The sequence below is a fragment of the Parasteatoda tepidariorum genome, chromosome 7 (assembly GCF_982258835.1).
Source record: "Parasteatoda tepidariorum strain Cologne lab strain chromosome 7, Ptep-v5.0, whole genome shotgun sequence".
NCBI lineage: Eukaryota > Metazoa > Arthropoda > Arachnida > Araneae > Theridiidae > Parasteatoda > Parasteatoda tepidariorum.
This window is the reverse complement of record NC_141761.1, coordinates 4495556-4518163: the sequence shown is the minus strand read 5'-3', so window position 1 is coordinate 4518163 and position 22608 is coordinate 4495556. Positions and strand designations below refer to the sequence as shown.

The window sequence follows — 22608 nt, the reverse complement described above, 5'->3', positions numbered from 1 at the left end:
TTAAAAAATGGCAAGAGCAAAGAAGATTGTGCCCCAAAAGCGGGCAAGGGTAAGTTGTGGTTTGTTTTTATTAAAATAATTGACATAATTTTGTTTTCAGTGTTTTTTATACTACTGTTGAATTAAATCCTAAAAATATGTCTGATAAAAATTTGAAAATGAAAAATTTGCTACTTTTTAAGAGCCTTAAAACAGTTTCACTTCACACATTTAGAGTTCATAAGTTTTCAAAAAATTTGCTCGTAGCAGCCAACTCTACTGGATTTTTCAGTAGACTACTGGATCCAGTAGACCAGGGTTCGATCCCAGCGATGGGTGGCATACGAATTCCTGCTTGCACCGACCACAGTGCTGACGTGAAATATCCTCAGTGGTAGATCGCAGGGCTAAAGAGAATAGAAGGGCTAGTTCACTCCGCTCCTAGAGCTGAAGCTATGATTTCCCTCCTCATGACGTCACTGTGTTCACAGATCTCGGAAGATCGCACGCAAAGATATTATGATAACTTTGCGTCTTTCTCTTTGTAAAAATAAGTTAGACTTTTTCTGGTTATTAGCTTTCAAACTTTACGTAATTAACACATTATTTCCATTCATAAACATAGTTTAAAAAAACTTTCTTGGCCATTATATTAAAAAAATACCATTTTAATCTTATAAAAATATTTTACTAGTTGGCGAAAATGACACTACAAATACTTTATTTTAAAAAGTTCTGTTTTAACTTTAATTATTAAGAAAAATGAAAGCATTTATCGACACTTTTTTATCTGCATATTCTTTCATAACAATATGTTGAGTTAAATTTAGAATCCCCGATTTTAAAATATGCCGTTAATAGTAATTTGTTCATACTTAATCATTAAGAAACATCAACCTTAAACGCTAATTATTGAAACAAAATAATAATTTAGGTTCATAATGACATTAGAAATTTTGCAATTGTTTATAGATATTTAAATTTAAGATGATATAATTTATAGATATTTAAATTCAAGAGAATATAATTTTTAAAAGAATCATAAATATTTAGAATAACTACATTAGAAAAATAAGTTATGAAATTAGGAGAATTTCAACTGTACACTATATATTTTATTTATACTTTTTACTTACGTTTTAATTTTCTTCGACTTTATCCATTTTTCAATTTTTTTCATATGCCTTTCTTTTTGAAGTAACGAGGCGGTTTCTATTTAGATAACGAATTTTTATAAAAGTTCTTAACGATAGAAAAAACGTATTGCCGTTATATATTAACTGTGTCATTTCGGAATCCATTCTTTACATAGTTATTCATTTACTTTAGGGAACACGATGAAAATTATATTTTTTTCTTTTGTTTTTCTATCAAAATTTTTGCAAGTTGCAATCGCGCAAACTGGCATTTCGTTAATAGTTTTAAAATTTTGTAAATTCACGGTAAAAACTGAGGAAAGTCATTATAGAAAATAACAAATGTCTTAGAATATGTCACAAAAAGAAATGCTCCAATATTAGTTAGAGCTAGTAAAGCCGAACGCTCTGTTCTTGAAGTAAAAGTGCGAGTTTTGAGCCAAAGTGACGTCACTAGAGAAAATAGGAGAATTGGCGCGGCGATAGTTTCTTTAAAGGAGTGAACCAGCCGTTCTATTGTCTTAAGCCCTGGGTAGATGATCAGGCTAGCCGTGGGAGGTACTTGTGGTCTTCCTCTCTAGGTAACGCAAGTGCGGGTTAGTTCCATCAAAAAGTCCTCCACGAAGGCAAATTTCTCCCAATACTTGATCCAGGAGTTCCCTTTTCTTCTTGATTGGGTTCAATATTAAAAAAATTGCTACGGAGTTGAACATTTGTCGTAAACCCAAAAATTTGGAGCGGCTGTTCAACGACGGTTATAATATAAAAAATGAAACAGGAATAGCTGTACGCGTTAGTTTGGTTCTAAACCCTGAAAATATGAGGGCTCCGGAAATTGCCAACATCAGAACAAATTTTCAATAGTGTAGTCAAGATAAGGGTAGGAAGACACCAAAATGATAATTTTGCTAGGGAAATTTCCACATCGTGATTAAGTGTCAGAATAACGGCAAGCCTTCGCAACTTCCGGGCAGCGGCCCGCAAGAACAGAAAAAAATTCCAACTCGAAATGTATAACTCGTAGCCACCACCAGGAAAACATATACGTGTTTTTTTTTAAATTTACAAGTTTAAAATCAATTTATCGATTATAGCGATTGTAGTTGATGCGTCAGATCACGATACGGAAATACTATATCCATTTCTCTTTTTGCCTAATATGTCATGATACGGGAGTTAACAAAAAAAAAATATAATTTTTTATTTTTAAAATTTTTTTTTCTGACTTATGAAATTCGTTTTCGATAGTTCCATGTAAAAAATTATTTCAAAAAAATAATTTTTTATTATTTTATTTACTAATAGTAAAAAAAATTAATCAGGCAAATTTCCCATCTTCTAAAACGTAAAAGATAAACGCCTAAATTTATAAGAAAATGAATCTTAAAATCGTGAGTAAAAATTTTTTCGTTTGGTTTTAAAATAGTTTTCGACTCTTTTACTTTAAAGGATTGTGCATTTATTTATTTTTCTTCTTACTTTCAGGAAAATGATGATTCTTCTGCTGAGGAACAGAAGTAAGTAAGCTTTTACTCGACTTTAATTACGCAGCAGGGGTCTGTTTAGAAGAAATTTGGGTCCGTTAACGGAATCTTCACAAAATATCTTTTTATAAAAACGGACCCTTCACAAAATATTTTAACTTAAAAACGGGCCCTTCACAAAAAAATTAATCTTTTAATCGGACCCTTCACAAATTTGTTTATCTTCATTATAGTTATGTTAATCGAATAAACCCTACCCAGGAAGGGGTGGGGGGAGAAAGACATATGTAAACGAACTAAATTTTGTCTTCGGCAGACGCTTCTTCCTTTATTCGTCCGAAATGAATATTCTGCGTTCAGCAGTATAGGCTAAATACCAATATTTATATGTTGCATCGCTAATTTAGTAGTTGCAATTGCTGTTTATTTTTTAAAATTTAATTTTTTTAATTATAATTTTACAGTGTTGAGCATAATCTTGTATATCTTTACAATTTAAAAACTCCTTGAAAAAGTTTTTTTGCAATAACGGGCCCTATTTGCACAAATTCACAAAAGCGGACCCTGGTTGAAAGAATGTGACTTAACGTTTATTTTATATTTACAAATTACGAGTAATTTTTTCACAATTTTATAAAAACGGATCTTTCTCAAAATGTCAAGACAGACCCCTGCGCAGTTCTTCATAGGGTAAAATGTGACTTATAGTCAAATATTATGACTTATTATATATTTTTGGTGAATATTTATTAAATAGTTAACAGTTTCAAACAGTTAAACAATTATTTTGCTGCTTTTAATTAATATATTTGTATTTTCGAATTCGGTAGAATCTTTTATGCTGATTTAATTTTATGTGTATTTGCAATAAAATTTATTTTTCTTAACATATACCATGCAAAATATTATTTATTATGCTGTATTAATCTTAAAATATTAAGCTGTGAGTCATACAGATTTTGACACCATTTTTAACTGGGTAATTTTAAATTACAAAATACCTATTTGTAGGAAAAATCAATCAGTTTTTGAGGAATGTAAGTTTAAAAACGCCATTTTTGAAATTTCGCAACTTGGAAACTATTTTACTTATTGTGTTTAAATTTTCTTCTTCTAGCATCCGTCCAGTCGGACTTAACATCAAACGCCGCCGACTGTGTTCCTCCAGCGATGATGAAACGTCCTCTGCAAAAGTGAGTTCATTCTTCTAACTGATCACTTTTATTATGTTCTGTTCTGTTTAGCACTTTTAAGTAGGTTTTAATCAGTAGTTTCAGTTTTCCATCTCTGATCGATCGATATCTTGGAGTTGTTTATTACTGAAGACTTTGTGACTCGACATATTTAACGTGCATCAGTCACCATTTACTAGTCTTCGGCAGGTTTTTTTTAATTTTTTTTTATAACCGTCGTTGAGCAGTCGACCCAATTTCGGGGTTACGATTAATGTTCAACTTCGTAGCCATGTAATTTTGAACCAATCCAGATGACAAAGAAATTCCTGGATAAGTAACCTCAAAGGTATCATTTGTTATGGGAACATGGAGGACTTTGTGACTCAACAGATTCAACGTGCACCAGTCACCATTTATTACATGGGTATTTTTCGTCTAGATTTTTTTTTTATTTTATGACCGTCGTTGAACAGCCGACCCGATATTGAGTTCACGATTATTAATCAAAGCTTAACCCCTGCTCGCCCCCATCTATCCGACTACTAATTTTCAACTCCGTAGCTTTGTAATTTTGAACTCAATCCAGAGGACAAGGGAACTCCTGGATTGGGAAAGGAAATCAAAAAGCCATCGCGGCTCTGTCTGACCTGATTGTTCTTAAAGCTTTCATGCAAAGTATTCGATAAGTTTTTCTTGTTGCTCAAATTCATTATTTTTATAAATAACTCTACGTTATTTTGCAAGTGTTTAAAAATACGTATTGTATTGAAGTTTAATTCAAACAGCTGTCCTTTTTCCTCTTTTTTTGTTGTATTTTACAATGACCATTTTTATAAATTTTCTTAAAGAAAAGTAGCTGTAAGTAAAATTAAGTTTAGTATAAAATTAACATAAAACTCTTAACATATATAAAGCTGATTTTAAGAATTTGAAGAGATGCTCTTAAGTTATCGTCTCCTTTTTTCGCTACACGGGCCTCGACTGTAATACATAAAGATACCAAACTGTGATTGGAAAAATTACAGTATGAAACTGCAATTATTGAAAATTTGTCATTCGTTCACCTCACATTATATTTTCCTATTACAATTCAAAAGAATTATTTCTCTTACAACACTATCCAATATAAAGATGATAGTTAATGCCCGTTTTTCACAAAAATTTCCCAAGTTAGACAAATTCATAACGTCGTGGTTTTGCTACTGTGTCGAGGTTTGGTTTTTCTTCGAATTAATCCCTTTCAATGGTTTTTCTCCTACGATCTACAGTTAAGTTGATAATTACTATTTAATTAACTGAGCCATGATGGCTCTTGGGATAGAGCCTTATAATGAAGTAAATCAGGTTTGAATCCCAGCAGCTGCTGGTCTATACGAATTCTGCATCCGACCTGAACCGACCACAGTGCTGACGTAAAATATCCTCATTGGTAGACGAATCTTGGTTTCCTTGCTGTCAGGCTAACCGTTGGAAGTTTTCTTCTCCATGTAATCGGGCTAGTTCCACCAAAACGTCTTCCGCGAAGGCAAATTTCTGCCAACACGTGATTATTTCCCTTTTTTCATTAGCGTATGAATAAATTAAATTTGGGATGCATCCTCCCTGGTTAATAGGTTAGGAGGGCAAATTTGGAATTATTTCTTTCCAATAAGTGGAAATGAAGCAAGATGGGAAGAAATGTCTTTTTTCCTCTTCGAATTAATCACGATAACTAAACACGAAAGGTTCTAATGTTTCTCGGCTGGAGAAAAAAAAAGATGATGAAACCAGGGTTGCCACAGGCTACTAAAATATAACTATTTGCTACTATTTTCAGCCTTAGGCGACTATGGTGACTTTTTTTGCCTGAAAAGGCTAAGAAAGCAACTATTTTCAGGAATAGGCGACTATTAGGAGACTTTTTTTACTCTTGGCGAAGTTTTTTCGCAAAAATGATCGTTACTTTTCAGAACGTTAATAAAAGAAAGCAAACTTTTATACAATCATTTATGTCCAAAGACCCAAAAATTTAAATTTCCGTTGGATTTAATAAAGTACTTGTTATATGTTCTCTCTGAGGGGCAGTTTTGTTATTTTTAATTGTTTTTTCCTTCCATTAACATTCATATTTTATTGTAATTCGACTTTTATTTAGGTACCTATTTTCTAATATGTATACCTTTTATATTTGTACAAAACTTTTTTTAATTGGAGCATAGTTCGGACTGGGCGATAAATCGATGTATCGCGAAATATCGATTTAACGCATATATCAGTAGGCCGATGTAGTGACTTTCGTTTTAGGCGATGCATTAGAAATCTGATTTAAGCCGCCTTAATTAGATTACAATCGCGGTTTAAAGATTTAATATACAAGGATCCTTGACTAGGCTAACTCTGTTGCCACACTAACGAAGACGATTTTGATTTCGTCTAGCTGAAGAGATGTAGATAGCGTTTTGCTATTAAGATGATGTTAGTTTTGTGATGTTGAATGACGAAGAGCGAATTGAATCAGAACTCCCGGTTTCGTGCGAGGATCATCGTTGTAATATCGAACGCAATGCATGGTTTCTTTATGTACATTTTTGTCTTTGGAAATTTGCGTTTTTTGAAGATTATTTTCAATGGGACTTAAGTCATTTTGCAATCGTTGTGCATTTTATTTCGTCGGAAATAATTGTCGGGTTTCTTGTAAATTATTTTCAGTGAGACTTTTGCAGCGATCGTTTCGTTCTGCATTATTTCATACCATTTTTTTTCTGTCTGGGTAAACGATTCTTGTCAATTGCTGTTATCTTAAATTTTCGTTCTGAACTCAATCGATCAAATCATTGTGTTTTTTCAATTATTGTCTTTTATTTTAAGCGATACAATTTAATAGGGGTATTTTGTATTTAACTTTATCATAAAAAGTTAGTTTTTTAAAATTTATTGAATGTAGTTAATTATAAAAATTTGATTGTTTTTCAACCAATAAATGCTCAGTCGTTTTTAATTATAACAAAATTAAAACAGAGCTTACCTTTATTTAATTTGCTTTTATTTTTGAAAAAAATGAAAACAAAGTTTTAAAAAAATTTCGCTATTAGTTAAAACAATTATTTTTTTAATTAAATAAAAAGTTTAGTAATGTTTTGACGTAATTTAACATTAATAATTTAACATTAGTACTTAAAGTATTTTTTTAAAGCTTTTATTAAAATTCTTTCAATGCTTGTTGGTTTTATAATTTGTTTGATAGTCTGTATCATTTTTAAACAAATAAATCTTTAGTCGATTTTGTTTTTAAAAATGAAAATAATAATAAATAAGTGCAAATATTTTTATATTTATTAAGTACAGAATTTGACCATTAGTTAATACTACTTTTTATTATTTTAAATAAGTTAATAAAAAAGGGTCTAACGAAGTTTCAAAAACATATTTTTTATTCAACAAATAGTTTTAAAAAAAAATTTCTGAAGTGAACATTTCTTTGGTATGTTTTCCACTTTCGTTTGTTTTCTTCAGTTAATTTTTAATGCAGGTATGTAAAATAATTTGTTACACTGTTATTATTTTTAAACCAATAAATCTTAAATAATTTTTAATTTACGAAAAATGAAATAAAGCTTGGGTTTGCTTTTACTTTGACTTCTTTATTAATTTAATTGAAAAAATTAAGCAATGATATTGATGTCATAGTAGAATATGTTTAGAATTAATATTTTCTTTTGCACTAGATTTATTCCTTTTTATTTTTTTTGGATAGATTTAACGATTTCCCATAGGTAATTTTTGAACATATACTAAATTGCGATACATTACTACATCTTGATGTCTAACTGTCGATGTATCATGATTTAAAATTTCTGACATCACCCAAATAATAGTATTTGAGAATTAAGCTATAATAAGCGATAGTTATTTGGCTACTATTTTTGATAAATTTCTGTTCCAGTTCAGGCAACTATTTTCATAGTTTTAGGCAACTATTTTCATGCTTGAGGCTACTAAAAGCAACTATTTTTGTTCATTTTTTACTGTGGCAACCCTGTGAAACGGATGATCCCACTATTTTTGCTGATCCTGTTGCCCCGTCGTCGCCTAGGAATCTAGAAAAAAAATAGGTTCCTCGAAAGAAAGGGACTCAATAAGACAGAACTGTTGCAGAGAAAATTGCAATATTTGAAATGGAAGATAAGATTGAAGGGCTCTTTTGTTGTTTCATTCATGGTCGATGTTTTGATGTCGCGCTGTTTAAAGTGCCCAACTGAATATTTCTTTTGACCTTTAAAAGTAAATAAATTAAATAGGAAAAAATAATCGTAAATTTTTATTTATTTATTCGAGGGTTCTGTAAAAATTGTGTGTTACAAAAGTATTATCAGGTTACCAGGGTTGTCACTCGAACCTGAAAAATACAGGAAATTTAAAAATCACCTCAAATAACTGGGAATTTAGATTTTTTTTCCTTCTTTACAAACTGGGAATATACAGGGAATATTGTCTCTTAAAAAATGACGACTACTCAAAGCGTAATCTATGGGATATTTAACCGTGATATTTCAGCTATACTAAACTATTTCACTCACTATAGCATTATTTAAATATGTTCATCTGTTTTTTTTCAGCAATTGAAACTTTTATAGTTAACCCAATATAGCTCACACTGTAATTCCTCTTAATATATTGTGTATAATATGTACTGGAAAACACAGGGAATATTTTTTCTTCCAGATTTGAGTTGCTGCGGTAAACAAGTGGAGATAATGTCTCTCGGGTGGGTGAATAGGGGAGGGTGAAAATTAAAAGTTTTTTCTTATAACTCGATATCTTTTTAGCAGGGATGGCGAACCAATGGCACGCCACATAATATTTTGGGCACGCCACCGATCACGAAGTTCACTGTGAAGCAATTTACCAATTAAATTAAAATTCACAAAAACAAACATAAAAAAATAAACAATTATTAACAAAAAATTACGAATTAATGCCAAAAAACAATTAACATAAAAAACAAGCTAACACTAAATAACTAGCAAAAAAGAAATCAACAGACCTGCTTAAAATAACATCTTACAACCTAATATAAGTTATTTGTCATCTAATCTGCAACAACAGAGGTCACACTGATGTTACTTTAAGTTGAATTACGCGTATAACTGAGACATTGCTAAATGTATTCTTTTTCATAGTAAATGAAGAGTTTAGAGTTGATAGTATTTAGTGTTATTATTTTCCCAATAATCACGAAGTCAAAACTGTTTGACCAAATTAAACAATTTTTTAGAAAAAAATGACACGTTGGTGTACAAAGGTTCGCCACCCCTGTTTTAGGGAATTTTTCGATAAGTATTTCCATTATTTTCGTTCATTCCTCACCTTGTTTATTATTATTATTATTTAATAAATTACAGTTACAGCCGTAGTGGCTCATGGGATGGAGCATTTGCCTTCCACTGAGGTGAATCGGGTTTGAATCCCGCACCCGCCTCTCACCGACCATAATGCTGACGAAAAATATCCTCTGAGGTAGACGGATCATGGGTTTGAGTTCCCTTGCCTTTTTTAGCCTCTTCGACAGACAGTCAATCATTTTTGTGAATATAACGAGATGCTCTTCATATTTTTTGCAATTTTTAACTCAACCCAAAAATCAAAGTATCTCGCAATTTAAGTATCAGTGTAAAACAATATTTATAATAGTGATATAAATAATTTATTTAAACCAAATTAAATTGAAATCAAGATTATCAAATTTAGAGATACACGAAAATGAAAGCCACGAAAATGTTCCAGCTTAATGTTCACCATTATCTCCATGAAATTATTTTTAATAAGCAACCATTTTTTATTATTAATCAAGTCGAGCCGTTGTAGCTCAGAAGATCAGGACTTCCCTTGCAGTCAGGCTAACCGTGGAATGTTATCGTGGTTTTCCTCCCTATGTAACACAAATGCAGGTTAGTTCAATAAAAAAAAACCTCCCCAAAGCAAAATTTCTCCCGATATTTGATCCAAGTGTTCCCTTGTCTTCTGGATTGGATTCAAAATTACAATGCTACTGAGTAAAATATTAGTAGTCGTAAACCCAAATGGCTCGGTTGTTCAACTACGGTTATAATATTTAATCAACTAATTCTAACAAAATAATTTTATAATAACTTGTAAATTTTATTCAAGTGCAAGTGGAGAGCAACATATGGTTGCAACGTGTAACAAATGAATAAAATTTGCTTAATTTCTCAAAAACATGATTAATTTTAGTTTTCTTTTTTCAGTAGTGAAGAATAATCCATTTAAAAAATGTGCATAATTTTCTAATAAAAGCTCAATTTAATTTTCAGAAGAGGGGTGTGAGGAGGGCTGTAAACGATGGTGCAGGCCCATCACGATTAGAGTAAGTAGTCATTTATAATTATTATTATTATTGTAAGATTTATGATTATTATTTTAATGCAAGAAAGTATGAATGTATTTTTTTGCTTTTATTGCTGATTTCCGAAATATATTTTATAAGTCTATTAAGCATAAAAACTACAGGTCAAGTTTAATAAACTAAAGTTTATATTTTTCTAAGTATTTGACATTTCTATACTCCCACAAATAATCGTCTGCCTGATTTGTACACTTTTGTATGCTTTATTTCAAGAGAATTCTTGCCATTTCAGTGGAAGAAAATTCCATTTAATCTTCAAAAATGATCGTTAGTCTGACATTCCCTTAAAATGCAACTTTAGTCAATAGAAAAGTAAGCGAGAGGTAAAAGTTGAGTGAATAAGAAAAAAAAAATTATCAATTATATACATAAAGCATACAACAAAGAACGGCTATGTTAAGTTTTTTTTTTTATTCTTAAAAACTTCACTAAAATGCTTAGTTTTATAACTGGTAATATTTTATTACTTTTGGAATCAACTAAATTGCGATTAAGTAAGAGAGAAATCGAGGCAAAGAAGAAAAAATTTTACAACAATGGATAGTCAATACTTAAAAAAAAAATCACAAAAAAAGTATTTAAAATTTTGATTATTTTCTCACAAATTGCATGTTCAGATATGACTAGCTTTAAGTAAAAAAATAAAAATTCAAATAATATTTTTTTTCCGTCTTCCTTGCAACATTTTTCTAAAACTTTATTCATTTCAAGTTAAGTCCTTTGTCATTTCAGTGGAAGAAAATTCATAGTTACATTTAAAAATAATCTTCCGTCTGATATTCCAAAATCCCTTAAAACTGTTACTTATCTCTACCTTCATCAAGATAGAAGAGTTTTAATTGTTCTTTAATATCTTTAGTCTAAAGATGTTTAGATATCGTAAGAGGTTTGTTGGCAGCATGTGTGCATATAAATCTGTACAAAAAAATGCACTTTGTTTATTTTATTAAAAAAATGGCGAATGAAATTTTATGCCTTCTGAAACTTCATGGTCACTTTTAAAGCTACTCTACTGATTGGTATGCATGATTTTTATATTAATATTTTTGTTCTTTTAGCGAGCCACTTCTTCCGAGATGCCCTTGTTGTACTTCGGTAAAACGCAAAAGGTCAAGTTCTTCATCCACCGAAGACTCGGACGAAGTGAGTTCATTCTTCTGAATTGTAATGGATCCCTTTTAATATTTTCTGCACTTTTGTTTAACCCCTTCCCTTATAAATTTTTTTGAAAATAAAATCAAAAATCAACATATTTTTTTTTCTTCATTTTATTAATAAATGTAAAGAAACAAAATTAATGCACAAGTCTTAAGTTAAAATTTAAATTTTTTTATGTGTAAAAAGCATTTAATTTACTATCTATTCCGAGTTATCTAGGACGAATGAAAAAAAAGTTAATCTTTGTATGATAGTTTTTTTTTAAAAAAAAAGGGGCAAACGCCAGTGAAGTAATACGTCATTTTTTTTTACTATTTTTTTTTCTTTGTAAATTCAGCAACCATCGTAAACACAATAGAAACAAAGACGTGTGCTGTCCCATAATCTATCGATCTATATTATATAAAACGCTAATACGTATGTATCAATAAAACCGATGATATTTCTTTTCTCGCGTTGGCAACAGTTTTCATTTTTATTTGATAGGCTTCGGCGCGCAAGAGCACGTAGTGAGCATATCATATGTCTAATCGGGTGAATTCTCACCGAATTATCAAAAAAAATTCTCACAAAATTATCTTCATCGAAGCCGATGCTTTCAGTACTATTTCATATTGTTTTACAACACATGGTTTTAGCTCTGGTGGGAGAGACTTTAAAACAAAACTTACTTTTCTCAACAACTGAATTTATATTATTAAGAAAAATATGTAAACTGTTGCAATTTCAAATTAATATTGAAATGCACGGGTTTAGAATTTTCTACAGTTAAAGTTTTCGAAACTTCAGCGTTCAAAAAAGTATACAAGAGCTAAGCGTTAAGGAACGTATCCAATGCGCAAGCAAAGCGAGCATCGGATTGCGAAGCAATCCGAAATGAACTGCGAAAGCAGTTCCGGGAGTTGGCGAGCGCCAGCGAGCAGGGGGCGAAGCCTCCTAGTTCAACAATAAAACACCAAAAAAAATTTTGACAAAGATCAAATCACAGCTGATTATTATTTTTCTTTTTTTTTTCTTATGTGAGAAAAAAACGTGAGAAAACAAACCGTACTAACAAATTCTGCTATGCCCGAGTTTTCTCGGCATAATATATATTCGCAATATATATGTTACGGGCAATGTAATTATTTTGGTCAGTATTCATAATGCTTAGTTATTATGAATAATGACCATTAAAATTGGGCAATTTGATAAATTTGAATTACTTTACAATAATTTCTCACATTGCCCGGTCATTATAAATACCGCTATTATTTCTTTGGGCACTTTGATTAATTGACAGCAATGGGACAACCACGTGCGTGTGGTGTGATTCTGGCTGGCCAATGTTCACCGGTGAATGTTGACAATCAAATTAGTCGCTTTGGTGAATGTCCGAAATATTTATTACATCCAATTTGATACTAATTTATTCGTGGATATAATTACATTTATTCGATATTTTAATACTTACTGACGATAGATTAGAACAAACATCAGTGTTTGGAGTATCGGGCAAATATATACCGGGCAATGGCACTTGACTTTAAAAAAATATCAGAGTAGGGTATATCGGGCAGTGGCACTTGACCTTAAAAAAACATCAGTGTAGAGTATACCGGGCAAATGTATAACGGGCAGTGGCACTGAACCTTAAAAAACCATCAGTGTAGGGTATACCGGGCAAATGTATACCGGGCAGTGGCACTGAACCTTAAAAAACCCTCAGTGTAGGGTATACCGGGCAAATGTATACCGGGCGATGGCACTAAACCAGACCTAGTATGACTAGACCTTTGGTAAATGCCCGAAATATATACTAGGTCTAGTGCCACTTTCGCTATAGCTTAAATATTTAAAAAAAATTAAACAAAGCGTTTGAATCAATTTTAATCTGAAACCTTTAAAATTAAAAAAATAATAATAAAAACTGCGCCAGATAAGAGTAATTGAAGTAGTAGCTTTATACAGTGCATGTATGGGAAAAAATTAAAAAAAAATTATCCAGGTGCATCTAAAAGTGGATGAATATCCCAAGACACCCTGTGGCTGTGTGTGACACAAATTGCCCACTTAACTTTTAGCATTATACATAATGACCGGGCAATGTAATAATTACAACATAATTTATCATTTTGTCATATCCTTGTGGGCACTTTTTAAATTGCCCGGGCATTATAAACAATGCCCAATTATTTACATTGCCCGTGACATATACATTCCCGAGTTAACTCGGAATGATCAGGAAAGCGGTTTATAGAATTGTAATTAAGTGTCTCAATGAGTTTTTGCTTTCAAAGTCACTTTCTATATTAAATCGATATCTTAGAATTGTTTTTATTTGTAAGGAAATTGTGAAGACAGACTTTTAAAAAATAAGTCAACACAAATTGGAAACAATGCCCTGAAATCTTTTCTTGCCTTGTAAACGACCGGAATGCAATGTCTCTTCAAACATGCTGTTTGTTTAGTGATCCTAGAAATTTTGTCCTTGAAATACATCTTTCAAAAAGACCAAGAGCTGTTAGTTACAGAAACTAAATGGATATTAAATTAGATAATAATTCTCTCATTAGAGTTCAGGAAAGAATATCCCAAATTCGTAAATATTCGATGATTAATTATGCGAATTTTATTAATTTAATTATTGAAATTCAGATTTTTTTTTTATTATCCCAATTTTATTCTGTGAAAGCATCCTAAGCGAATGTTCTCATTATCAAAACTTAGCTGGTCCATTTTGCTGACCGGGAACTGGTTAATTACTAGTCAAAAAAATGTTTTTAAAAAAAGGCTAAATTGCCCCATTTTTACATAAAAATTCTTGCAAATATTAAACTGTAACTTCCAATGAATCATGTTTAACCTCAATTCTAATGAAAGCACAACTGTCCATAGAATACAATAAATACCTCATTTAACTAAATAGAAATGTCAGAGCAAAATTATACTTTTCTTTAATAAAACCACTCACTATCAGAATGGTACTTGAATTGTTTCCACAGTATAGAAATTTTTTATGTTCCGTTTAAATTCCTTTATTTCTTGCTCCATAAAGCAAAATAATTATGGGAACTTATAATGGTTTGAGGAATTTTAAAAGAAAGAGTTATAGCAGTATCTCTTGTATTTTCGAGATGGCTTAAAAATTATCTCTTCCTTTAATTTGAATGAAACTTCCTTCATGTAAATCAGAATGCAATTTGATATAAAATAATAATCATAACAAATGATCTGCGTTTAATTACCTCAAAGGCTCTTGAGGGATCTCAATTTACCGACAGAAATGCACTTAAAATCATGAAAACTGACGCTCAACATTAAAAGTATTTTTTGAATAAAGATGGAAATAGAAAAAACTAATTGAAAGTTGAGACTTTTCTATGTATAAGTTTTAAGAAAAAATTGCATGACATTTCTGCAAATTTAAAACGAAAACTTAGTTATTCGATATATTTTTTAAATTTTGTTTTGGTTTGTTCGTGTATTTTAAGTTTCTTAATTTAAAATGTGTTGAATTTGCTTTTATTTTCAACGAAATAGGGGATGAATACCTTTTTTGTAGTTATGGTTTATAATAGTTTTAAATAACTTTACGCCAGTGAGAAAACTAAATTTTTGAAACTTTCATGCAAAATATTATTAGCTCTTTTTTTCCACAAATTTATTAATTTTTATCTATAAACTCTACAACTATTTGAAAAATGGTTGCAAAATATAGTGCACCAATATAGTTTTATATGGTTTTAAATGTAGTTCTTAAACAGCATTATTATTATTATTTGCAATATTCTTTACAACCTCGCGTTATTTATTAAATTATATTTAATTTGAAAAAGAGGCTTCCAAATTATCGTTGGCTTTGAAAGAATTGTTTCGCTTACAACTCTGGCTAGCATTCTTTTACTCAAATCTATAACGCGGAAAAGTGGTTCTCTCCGAGAGTTATTACAAATTTAAGATGGGCCGTGCTGAGGTTTGGTTTTTTTTCTTCGAATCAGCTTTCATGTGCATAAACCATTCTTCCCCTTCATCTACATATACATTGATTACTATCTATTCCACTGTGATTCTACCAAAAATAATTTTGTAATAACTGGTAAATTTTATTCAAGCGCACGTGAATAGCAATATAAATAAAATTAACTTAATTTCTCAAAAGCAGTGTGTTTAATTTTCGTTTTCTTTTACAGCAGTAAAAAATAATCTATTTACATAATTTTCTAATATAATCTCAATTTAATTTTTAGGAGGCTCAAAAAATCAAGCACAGTAAGAGAGAGCACCGCCACCTGTAAGTATTCAACTGATTTATTATTAATACTGGAAATATTGAAATTCTTAATTGCTCAAATTAACTCTTTTCAACAGACATAAATCTCTGTTTTTAAAACTGATTCGCACTGTACATTTACTTCAAAACTCTTATAAAGTGTGATAAGCTTAAAAAGTTAATATTTTTCTGGAGATTTTTTATTTTCAGACTTAAATTTTTTGGAGTTCAGGTGCCATTGTCAGGGGTCTGTTTAGAAGAAATTTGGGTTCGTTAAAGGATCCTTCACAAAATATTTTAACTTAAAAACGAACCCTTCACAAAATGATTTTTCTTTTAATCGGACCCTTCACAAATTTGTTTATCTTCATTGTTATTTTGTTAATCGAATAAACCCTTTCCAGGGCAGAAAACAAGAGTGATAGATGTAAACGAATTAAGTCTTGTCTTCGGCAGACGATTCTTCCATTATTCGTCCGAAATTATTATTCTGCGTTCAGCAGTATAGGCTAAATACCAAATATTTGTATGTTGCATCTCTAATTTAGAAGCAGCAATTGTTGTTTATTTTTTAAAATTTAATTTTTTTAATTATAATTTTACAGTGTTGAGCATAATCTTGTATATCTTTACAATTTAAAAACTCCTTGAAAAAGTTTTTTTTTGCAATAACGAACCCTATTTGCACAAATTCATAAAAGCGGACCCTGGTTGAAAGAATGCGAGTAATTTTTTCACAATTTCACGAAAAACGGACCTTTCACAAAATGTCTGGACAGACCCCTGATTGTCATATTTGAAGAGCTTTAATCTTTTGTATAAAATGAGACCATTTGTGTTTTGACTTGAAACTTTTCACACCTATTGAGAGTTGCTTCAATTTTATTCAATTTTATAATACTCGAGCATGATATTTTTAAATTTTATTTATTATTGAAACGTCACAATCTTGAGCATGGATTTTAACAAAACATGATGTGATCTCTTTTCAGGGGTGCTTTCGGCATCCACATGCAATATGTTCAACAACATCAGGGAATTGGAGGTCAAAGGTCAGCAATCCTTGAAGCTATTGAAGAAGAAAGAAGACGGCTAGCTGTAAGTTTTTTTGTTTGTTTTTTTAACTTTTTTAATAAATGTTCACAGTCCATTGGACGCGCCCCACAAATGAGCCGCGGAAAACGCTGCATAAGTATTAAATTTAATTAGTAAATTTTCTCTTCAGTAATTTGGATTAGTTTGCTTAATTTGATAGGTATCAGGGCTCGAAAAAACTCAGAAATTTTACCCGTCCCCGAGGACGGCTTGTCCAACAATGTACCCGTCCTCCTTTGAAACTAACCCGTAGCTTCTAAATAAATAAAAATATTATTTTCTCTTATTTATTACTAACATTTATATAAATTGCACAATGAATTAGTAGTTACTAGGATTACATTATACAGTAATAAAAGAAATACTAGGTTACTAATAGCAAAACCGCAAAACCTAGTATTTCTTTTATGAAATAATTTATTTTTTTAGGAAATAATTTAAATGACAAAGGTCAAGTTATCTGGAATGTCAATTTATTCGAGGGTACTGCTTTTTTTAAATGAATCAAATATGACGTTTGCCAGTTCCACAATCAAGCCAATGGTTTACAGAGGCTTCTGCACAGAAATCTGAAAGGGGTTTTCCATTTAGGTAGATGTTCATAATTGCATTTAACTCTTGTTTAAGACCAGTACGTAATGTGTTTTTTTTTTGTAAGTTCATTGCTGAAAAGCCTCTTTCAATCGCTGCAGTGCTCCCAGAAAACATTAATTCCACCACGCACAGTATGTTGCTGTATTTCTAGATTAGAGGGTCATTTTAGAAGTGAGGCGCTAGACTCTTGTAAGATAACAAAAATTGAAAGTGTATCACGAACATTGACGGAAAAATGGCCGTCCGCGCGGACGTTGGATTCGAGAAATTTGTTGTCCGCAAGGAATTTTTGACCGCCGAGGACAGGCGGACGTGCGCCTGTCCTCGGCCCTGATAGGTATATTAACCTCACACAAAATTTCAAATCAATTTGGATCTAAGCATCTTATTAAATAGAATCTAAAGCCATCCTTCCTGCGCAGAATGATTTTTCAGAAACTTTCGACATCAATATGGGTGTTCATTATAGCCTCTACTTTTTAATTTAATACTTGAATCCGCCGTTAAGAAATCGTATTTCAGAGACTTGATTACCACTAAAACGATTCCAATTAGTGCCTTTGATGATATAGTACTTGAATCCGATATTAGAAAAGTAGATATCAGAGGCTTAATTACCAGTAAAACAACTCTTAATTTGTGCCTCTGCTGATGACACAATACTGGGTGGAAATTATAAATGATTTAATTGCATCAACAAAAACTAATAGAAGTAGCAAGCTTAGCCGACCTTTTACTTAAAGAACAAAAAATAATATTTATGAAGAAGAAAAACTAATATTACGAGGAACTACAGTGAATCAATTTCTTAATGTTGATAATTTTAAATGTGCTACCGTGGATAGTCTTGCATATCTAGGCTCAGTAATAAACACTTCAAATACAATTTCAGACGAAATTTCTTAGAATTCAGAAAGGGGGAACCAAAGCACTTTTTTAACAGCATACGTAAAAAAGAAATAAAATTGATCCTAAGAGCAATTAAACTAAACATTTACGTAGTAATCATCCGTCCCGTGGTAACATAGGCCTGCGAGATTTGAACTGTGACACAAAAAGACTTACTAATTTCTGAACTAAATATCCTTAAAAGTAAAATTTATGGCCCAATACAATTACAGCTAACTATTAATTATTAATAAATCAGAACTAATGATGAGCTGAAAGCTCTTATTAAGCATAGAAATATTGTAAAATTCACCAAAGCACCGAGTATTTCATGTCACATTGACAGATTACCTCGAGTGGTAAAGATCCTGCATTGCAATAGGGCGAGATGCAGACTAAAGAAAAGGTGGATGGATGGTGTCTGGAATGATTTAAAAATTTCCAATTGGAAGACCAAATTCAGGGAAAGAGCTGCCTGGAGAATTATTGTGCGACAGGCTGAGGCACACCCTGGGCTGTAGTGCCAATAAGGAAGTTTTCTAGTTAAAATTCGTCCTAAAAAAGGAGTTTTTTATAAATTTTTTTTATCTTTTCATTATTGCACATTATTTTTTTTAATATTTTGTTATGGCTATGGTAGAAGTAGGTATGTATTAAGTGTTGGGTATGTTTAGTGTTAATTGAAAAATTTTTATACGCAATTGTGCAAAATTCATTTTACCGAACACCCACGTTAAATTTTCTTAATTATGTTTTTTTTTTTTATTCATGAAATATTAATGAAATAAAAATTTTGAATTGTAAGGTATACGTATTTTTCTGCCATTTTAATCTAAGGAAATTTAATTGAAAAAAATTCAAAAATAAGTAAATAAGTAAAGTTGATTGAATTGTTCTTAAGAAATGGTTAGAAAAATACTCCCGCTTTTAAATTTGATTAAGGCTCAATTCCCATAATTCCTTAGGCTGAAATGTTTTGATTTTTTTTCGTTGTCTGTTACATATTTCGCAAAAAATTTTCGTATTGAAAGGAATACAAATATTTACCTAATTTTAAACTGGCAAAAAGTGAACAGAATGGGGTAGATATTTCTTGAGTTGATATTGATTTACATATTGATCTACATGATAAATATTGACTTGTTCTGAGGATGATATTAGACAATGTCATCCTTCATCTATAAAAAGGTACCTCAACATAGTATCGAGTTAACATGCATTTTATACAAGAGAATTGGAAAATGGCGGTACGCCAATTACTAATGTGGCAAAGTTGTATGGCCAACATCAACCTTCTTATATGAAAAAGTACCCCGATATAGAGTCAAGATATCCTGGCATAGAAAAGGTACCTCAACATGATATCGAGCTAACATGTATTTTATACTAGTGAAATGAATAATAGTGGTGGTGGATACGCTACATTGCTAATGTGGGGGAAATATATGGCCAACTTCAACCTTCTTCTATGAAAAAGTACCCCGACATACAGTCGAGTTATCGTGTCTTATATATTAACGAATTTGAGTAAAATAATTGTCGTGGTAGACAAGTTATAGCACTCCCCCACCAGGAATTTACCGATAATTCGATGAATGGATACCGCCAGTTGATTCATTGCTGTTTTGAGAGAAGCCGGGAGAGCTGTATTAAGATCACCGGATTTTGAGTGCTCATCATGCGAGATCCATTAAGTTCACGACGGTCATGGTCGCTTCTGTGTTGCCATTAGCAGTCGAATGCATACAGGCCTACGTTGCATGAGATCTAGATTGAGTAGTAACAGCATGTGGAGGTGGTCAATGTCACCAATAGACCATCTATCGAAATAGGCTTACTTAAATCGAAGCGGGTGCTTCTGTCGGTGTGTTCAAATAACATCTGGTTATTCACCAATCGTCGGCTGCCGGTAATGTCAACATTGTCTATCAAAATCTAATGGCTATCAAAAGTTACCTCAAGATATGAGTTAGCATGTCTTAGTGAATTGTAATTAAATAATTGCAGTAATATAAATACCACTATATATACAGCTTTTATTATTATCTTTTATGTATTTTCTTAAAAAAAACTTTTTAGGCTGAATTCCAGGAAGATGCCCCTCCCTTTGTTCCTCAACGGAGAGTATCCATCTCTCTAGCAGATCTTGTAAGTATCATAAGCCACTTGCCTTTTTATACTACTTTATTTAACTTCCTAATAACAACTCTTTTTTTTTTGTTTAATGAGAATTAATTATTATTGTTTCTATTACTTTCGAGAACAAAAAGCAAATCAATAAATCTGAAAAAAAAAAAGCAGAAAGGAGCTTTTTATCATTTATGCAGGTGTGAACTTGGGAATTTTCCTATTAATTCTGGCGAGTGCTTCGGTGATCATGCTACAGTCAGGCCCGGACCAAATAATATAAGATAATTATTATTAGAAAAGTAACCTATCAAACCAATAATCTAAATTTCATAAGATTATATTCATAAGAGAATTTGACTTATCTTCATTTAACTTTCAAATACTTCACAACTTAGCTAATTTACAAACTTGAAAATGCAATTGCAAAACATAATCACTCATTTCGATAAAAGTTGCAATGGAAAAAATCTTCTCTTTGTTCAATATTTAATTTTAAAAAATAAAAGCATTATAATATAACAAAAGAAATAATTAAATATTACAATAAGTCTCAAATGTTAGAGAACACAAACTTTTTGTTTACAATTTTTGAAAGGAATCCGAGAATGAGAATGTGTCTAACTTTTTAAATTAAGAATAACTTCCTTATGGTAAAAGCATTACATTTTTCTCCGTTCTTTTTCCGATTTTTTATCTGTCGGAATTTAACGATTCTTGTCAATTATTTTTACTAGACCTACTGTTACTTTTCGTTCTGAACTCAATCAAAAAAAGAAAAAGATTTTTCATTGATTTTTTTAATTATTGTTTTTCATTTTAAGGGTTACAATTTAAAATGGGTAATTTGTATTTAGCTTTGTTATAAAAAGTTTTTTTTTTAAAATTTATTTGATAAAATTTGATTATTTTTAAACCAATAAATCTTCAGTCGTTTTTAATTATGAAAAAAAATAAAGCTGAGTCTAAATTTACTTAATTTGCTTCAATTTTTGAGAAAATTAAAACAAATTTTGCGTTATCTTTTGTTAAAAAAATTGGCTATTAGTTAAAACAAATAATTTTTATTCATTAAATAAAAAATTAAGAAATGTTTTGACTCGTTTTGATAATTTAACAATTGTAATTAAAGTATTTTTTTAAAAAATTTTCTTTTAATTTTTCTTAAAATTCTTTCAATACTTGTTTTTTTCATAATTTGCTAGATAGTCAGCATCATTTTTAAGCAAATAAATCTTTAGTCGATTTTATTTTCAAAAAAGAAAATAATCTTTCATAAATAAAAAACTTACATTTATTTTTACACTTTATTAAGTATTGAATTTGACCATTGGTTAATACAACTTTATTATTTTAAGTAAATAAATAAAACAAGGTAAAAGGATTCAAAAACACCTTGTTTTTTTTTCAGAAATAATTTTAATTTTTTTTTACTAAACGAAGATTTCTTTGGTTTGTTTTTTACTTTCGTTTTTTTTTTCAATTAATTATAATGCATGATTGTAAAATATTTTGTTACAGTTTTATTATTATTTTTAAACCAATAAATTTGAAGTCATTTTTAATTTAAAAAAAGATTAAAATAAAGCTTGTGCTTGTTATTACTTTAAGACATCTTTATTATTTTGATTGAAAAAAATTAAACAATGCTTTTAATGCTTTTTTTAGAATTAAACATTTTCAGAGGAAACATTTTTTTAGAATTAAAACTTTTTTTCGTAATAGATTTATTCCTTTTATCTATTTTTGATTGATTTAAAGATTTCTAATAGAAAAGTTTTGCACATATGCTGATTCGCGATACACCGCGATATCGCGTTGTCTAACAGACAGTGTTTCACGATTTAAAATTTCTTACATCGCCCAGTCCTAATTGTGAGTAAAAAATTTTTCGTTTGGTTTTAAAATAGTTTTCCACTTGTTTACTTCGAAGGATTGTGCATTTATTTATTTTTCTACTTTCAGGATGACGATGAGGATGATGAGGCTGCTGATGATGATGATGAAGATGATGATGCTCTTGATGATGAAGATGATGATGCTGCTGATGATTCATCTGTAGAACATGAAATGTAAATAAGCTTTTACTCGACTTTAATTACGCAGTTCTTCATAGGGTAAAATGGGACTTATAGTCAAATATTGTAATTTATTACATATTTTGGTGAATATTTATTAAATAGTTAACAGTTTCAAACAGTTAAAATATTATTTTGTCTTTCTGCTCTTAATTAATATATTTGGATTTTCGACTTCGGTAGAATCTTTCATGTTGATTTAATTTTATGTGTATTTGCAAATACAATTATAAAATTTA

General features: G+C 30.5%; 2 protein-coding genes across 2 annotated transcripts in view; both read left to right on the top strand.

The window, feature by feature from the left end:
- The first annotated feature begins 7 nt into the window (after positions 1-7).
- Positions 8-22601, top strand: LOC122272945 (uncharacterized). The gene is made up of 9 exons (XM_087168521.1): positions 8-49; positions 2601-2632; positions 3717-3792; positions 10086-10138; positions 11236-11320; positions 15565-15608; positions 16580-16685; positions 20244-20312; positions 22257-22601. The coding sequence occupies exons 1-9, from the start codon at positions 8-10 to the stop codon at positions 22365-22367; spliced, it is 618 nt and encodes a 205-aa protein (XP_087024647.1). The 3' UTR covers positions 22368-22601.
- The window catches only part of LOC147806748 (uncharacterized), a 38860-nt gene continuing 38665 nt past the window's right edge, over positions 22414-22608 (top strand). Inside the window, exon 1 of the mRNA XM_087168520.1 lies at positions 22414-22425. Within this exon, the coding sequence (XP_087024646.1) occupies positions 22414-22425 (12 nt within the window). The remainder of the gene's footprint in view (positions 22426-22608) is intronic.

What these genes read in the sequence shown, in the direction of transcription:
- LOC122272945 (XM_087168521.1), top strand. Translation starts at nt 8, where the DNA reads ATGGCAAGAGCAAAGAAGATTGTGCCCCAAAAGCGGGCAAGG. An exon ending in TGCCCCAAAAGCGGGCAAGG is followed by an intron (nt 50 to 2,600) that starts GTAAGTTGTGGT and finishes TCTTACTTTCAG; the next exon opens with GAAAATGATGATTCTTCTGC. An exon ending in ATGAAACGTCCTCTGCAAAA is followed by an intron (nt 3,793 to 10,085) that starts GTGAGTTCATTC and finishes TTTAATTTTCAG; the next exon opens with AAGAGGGGTGTGAGGAGGGC.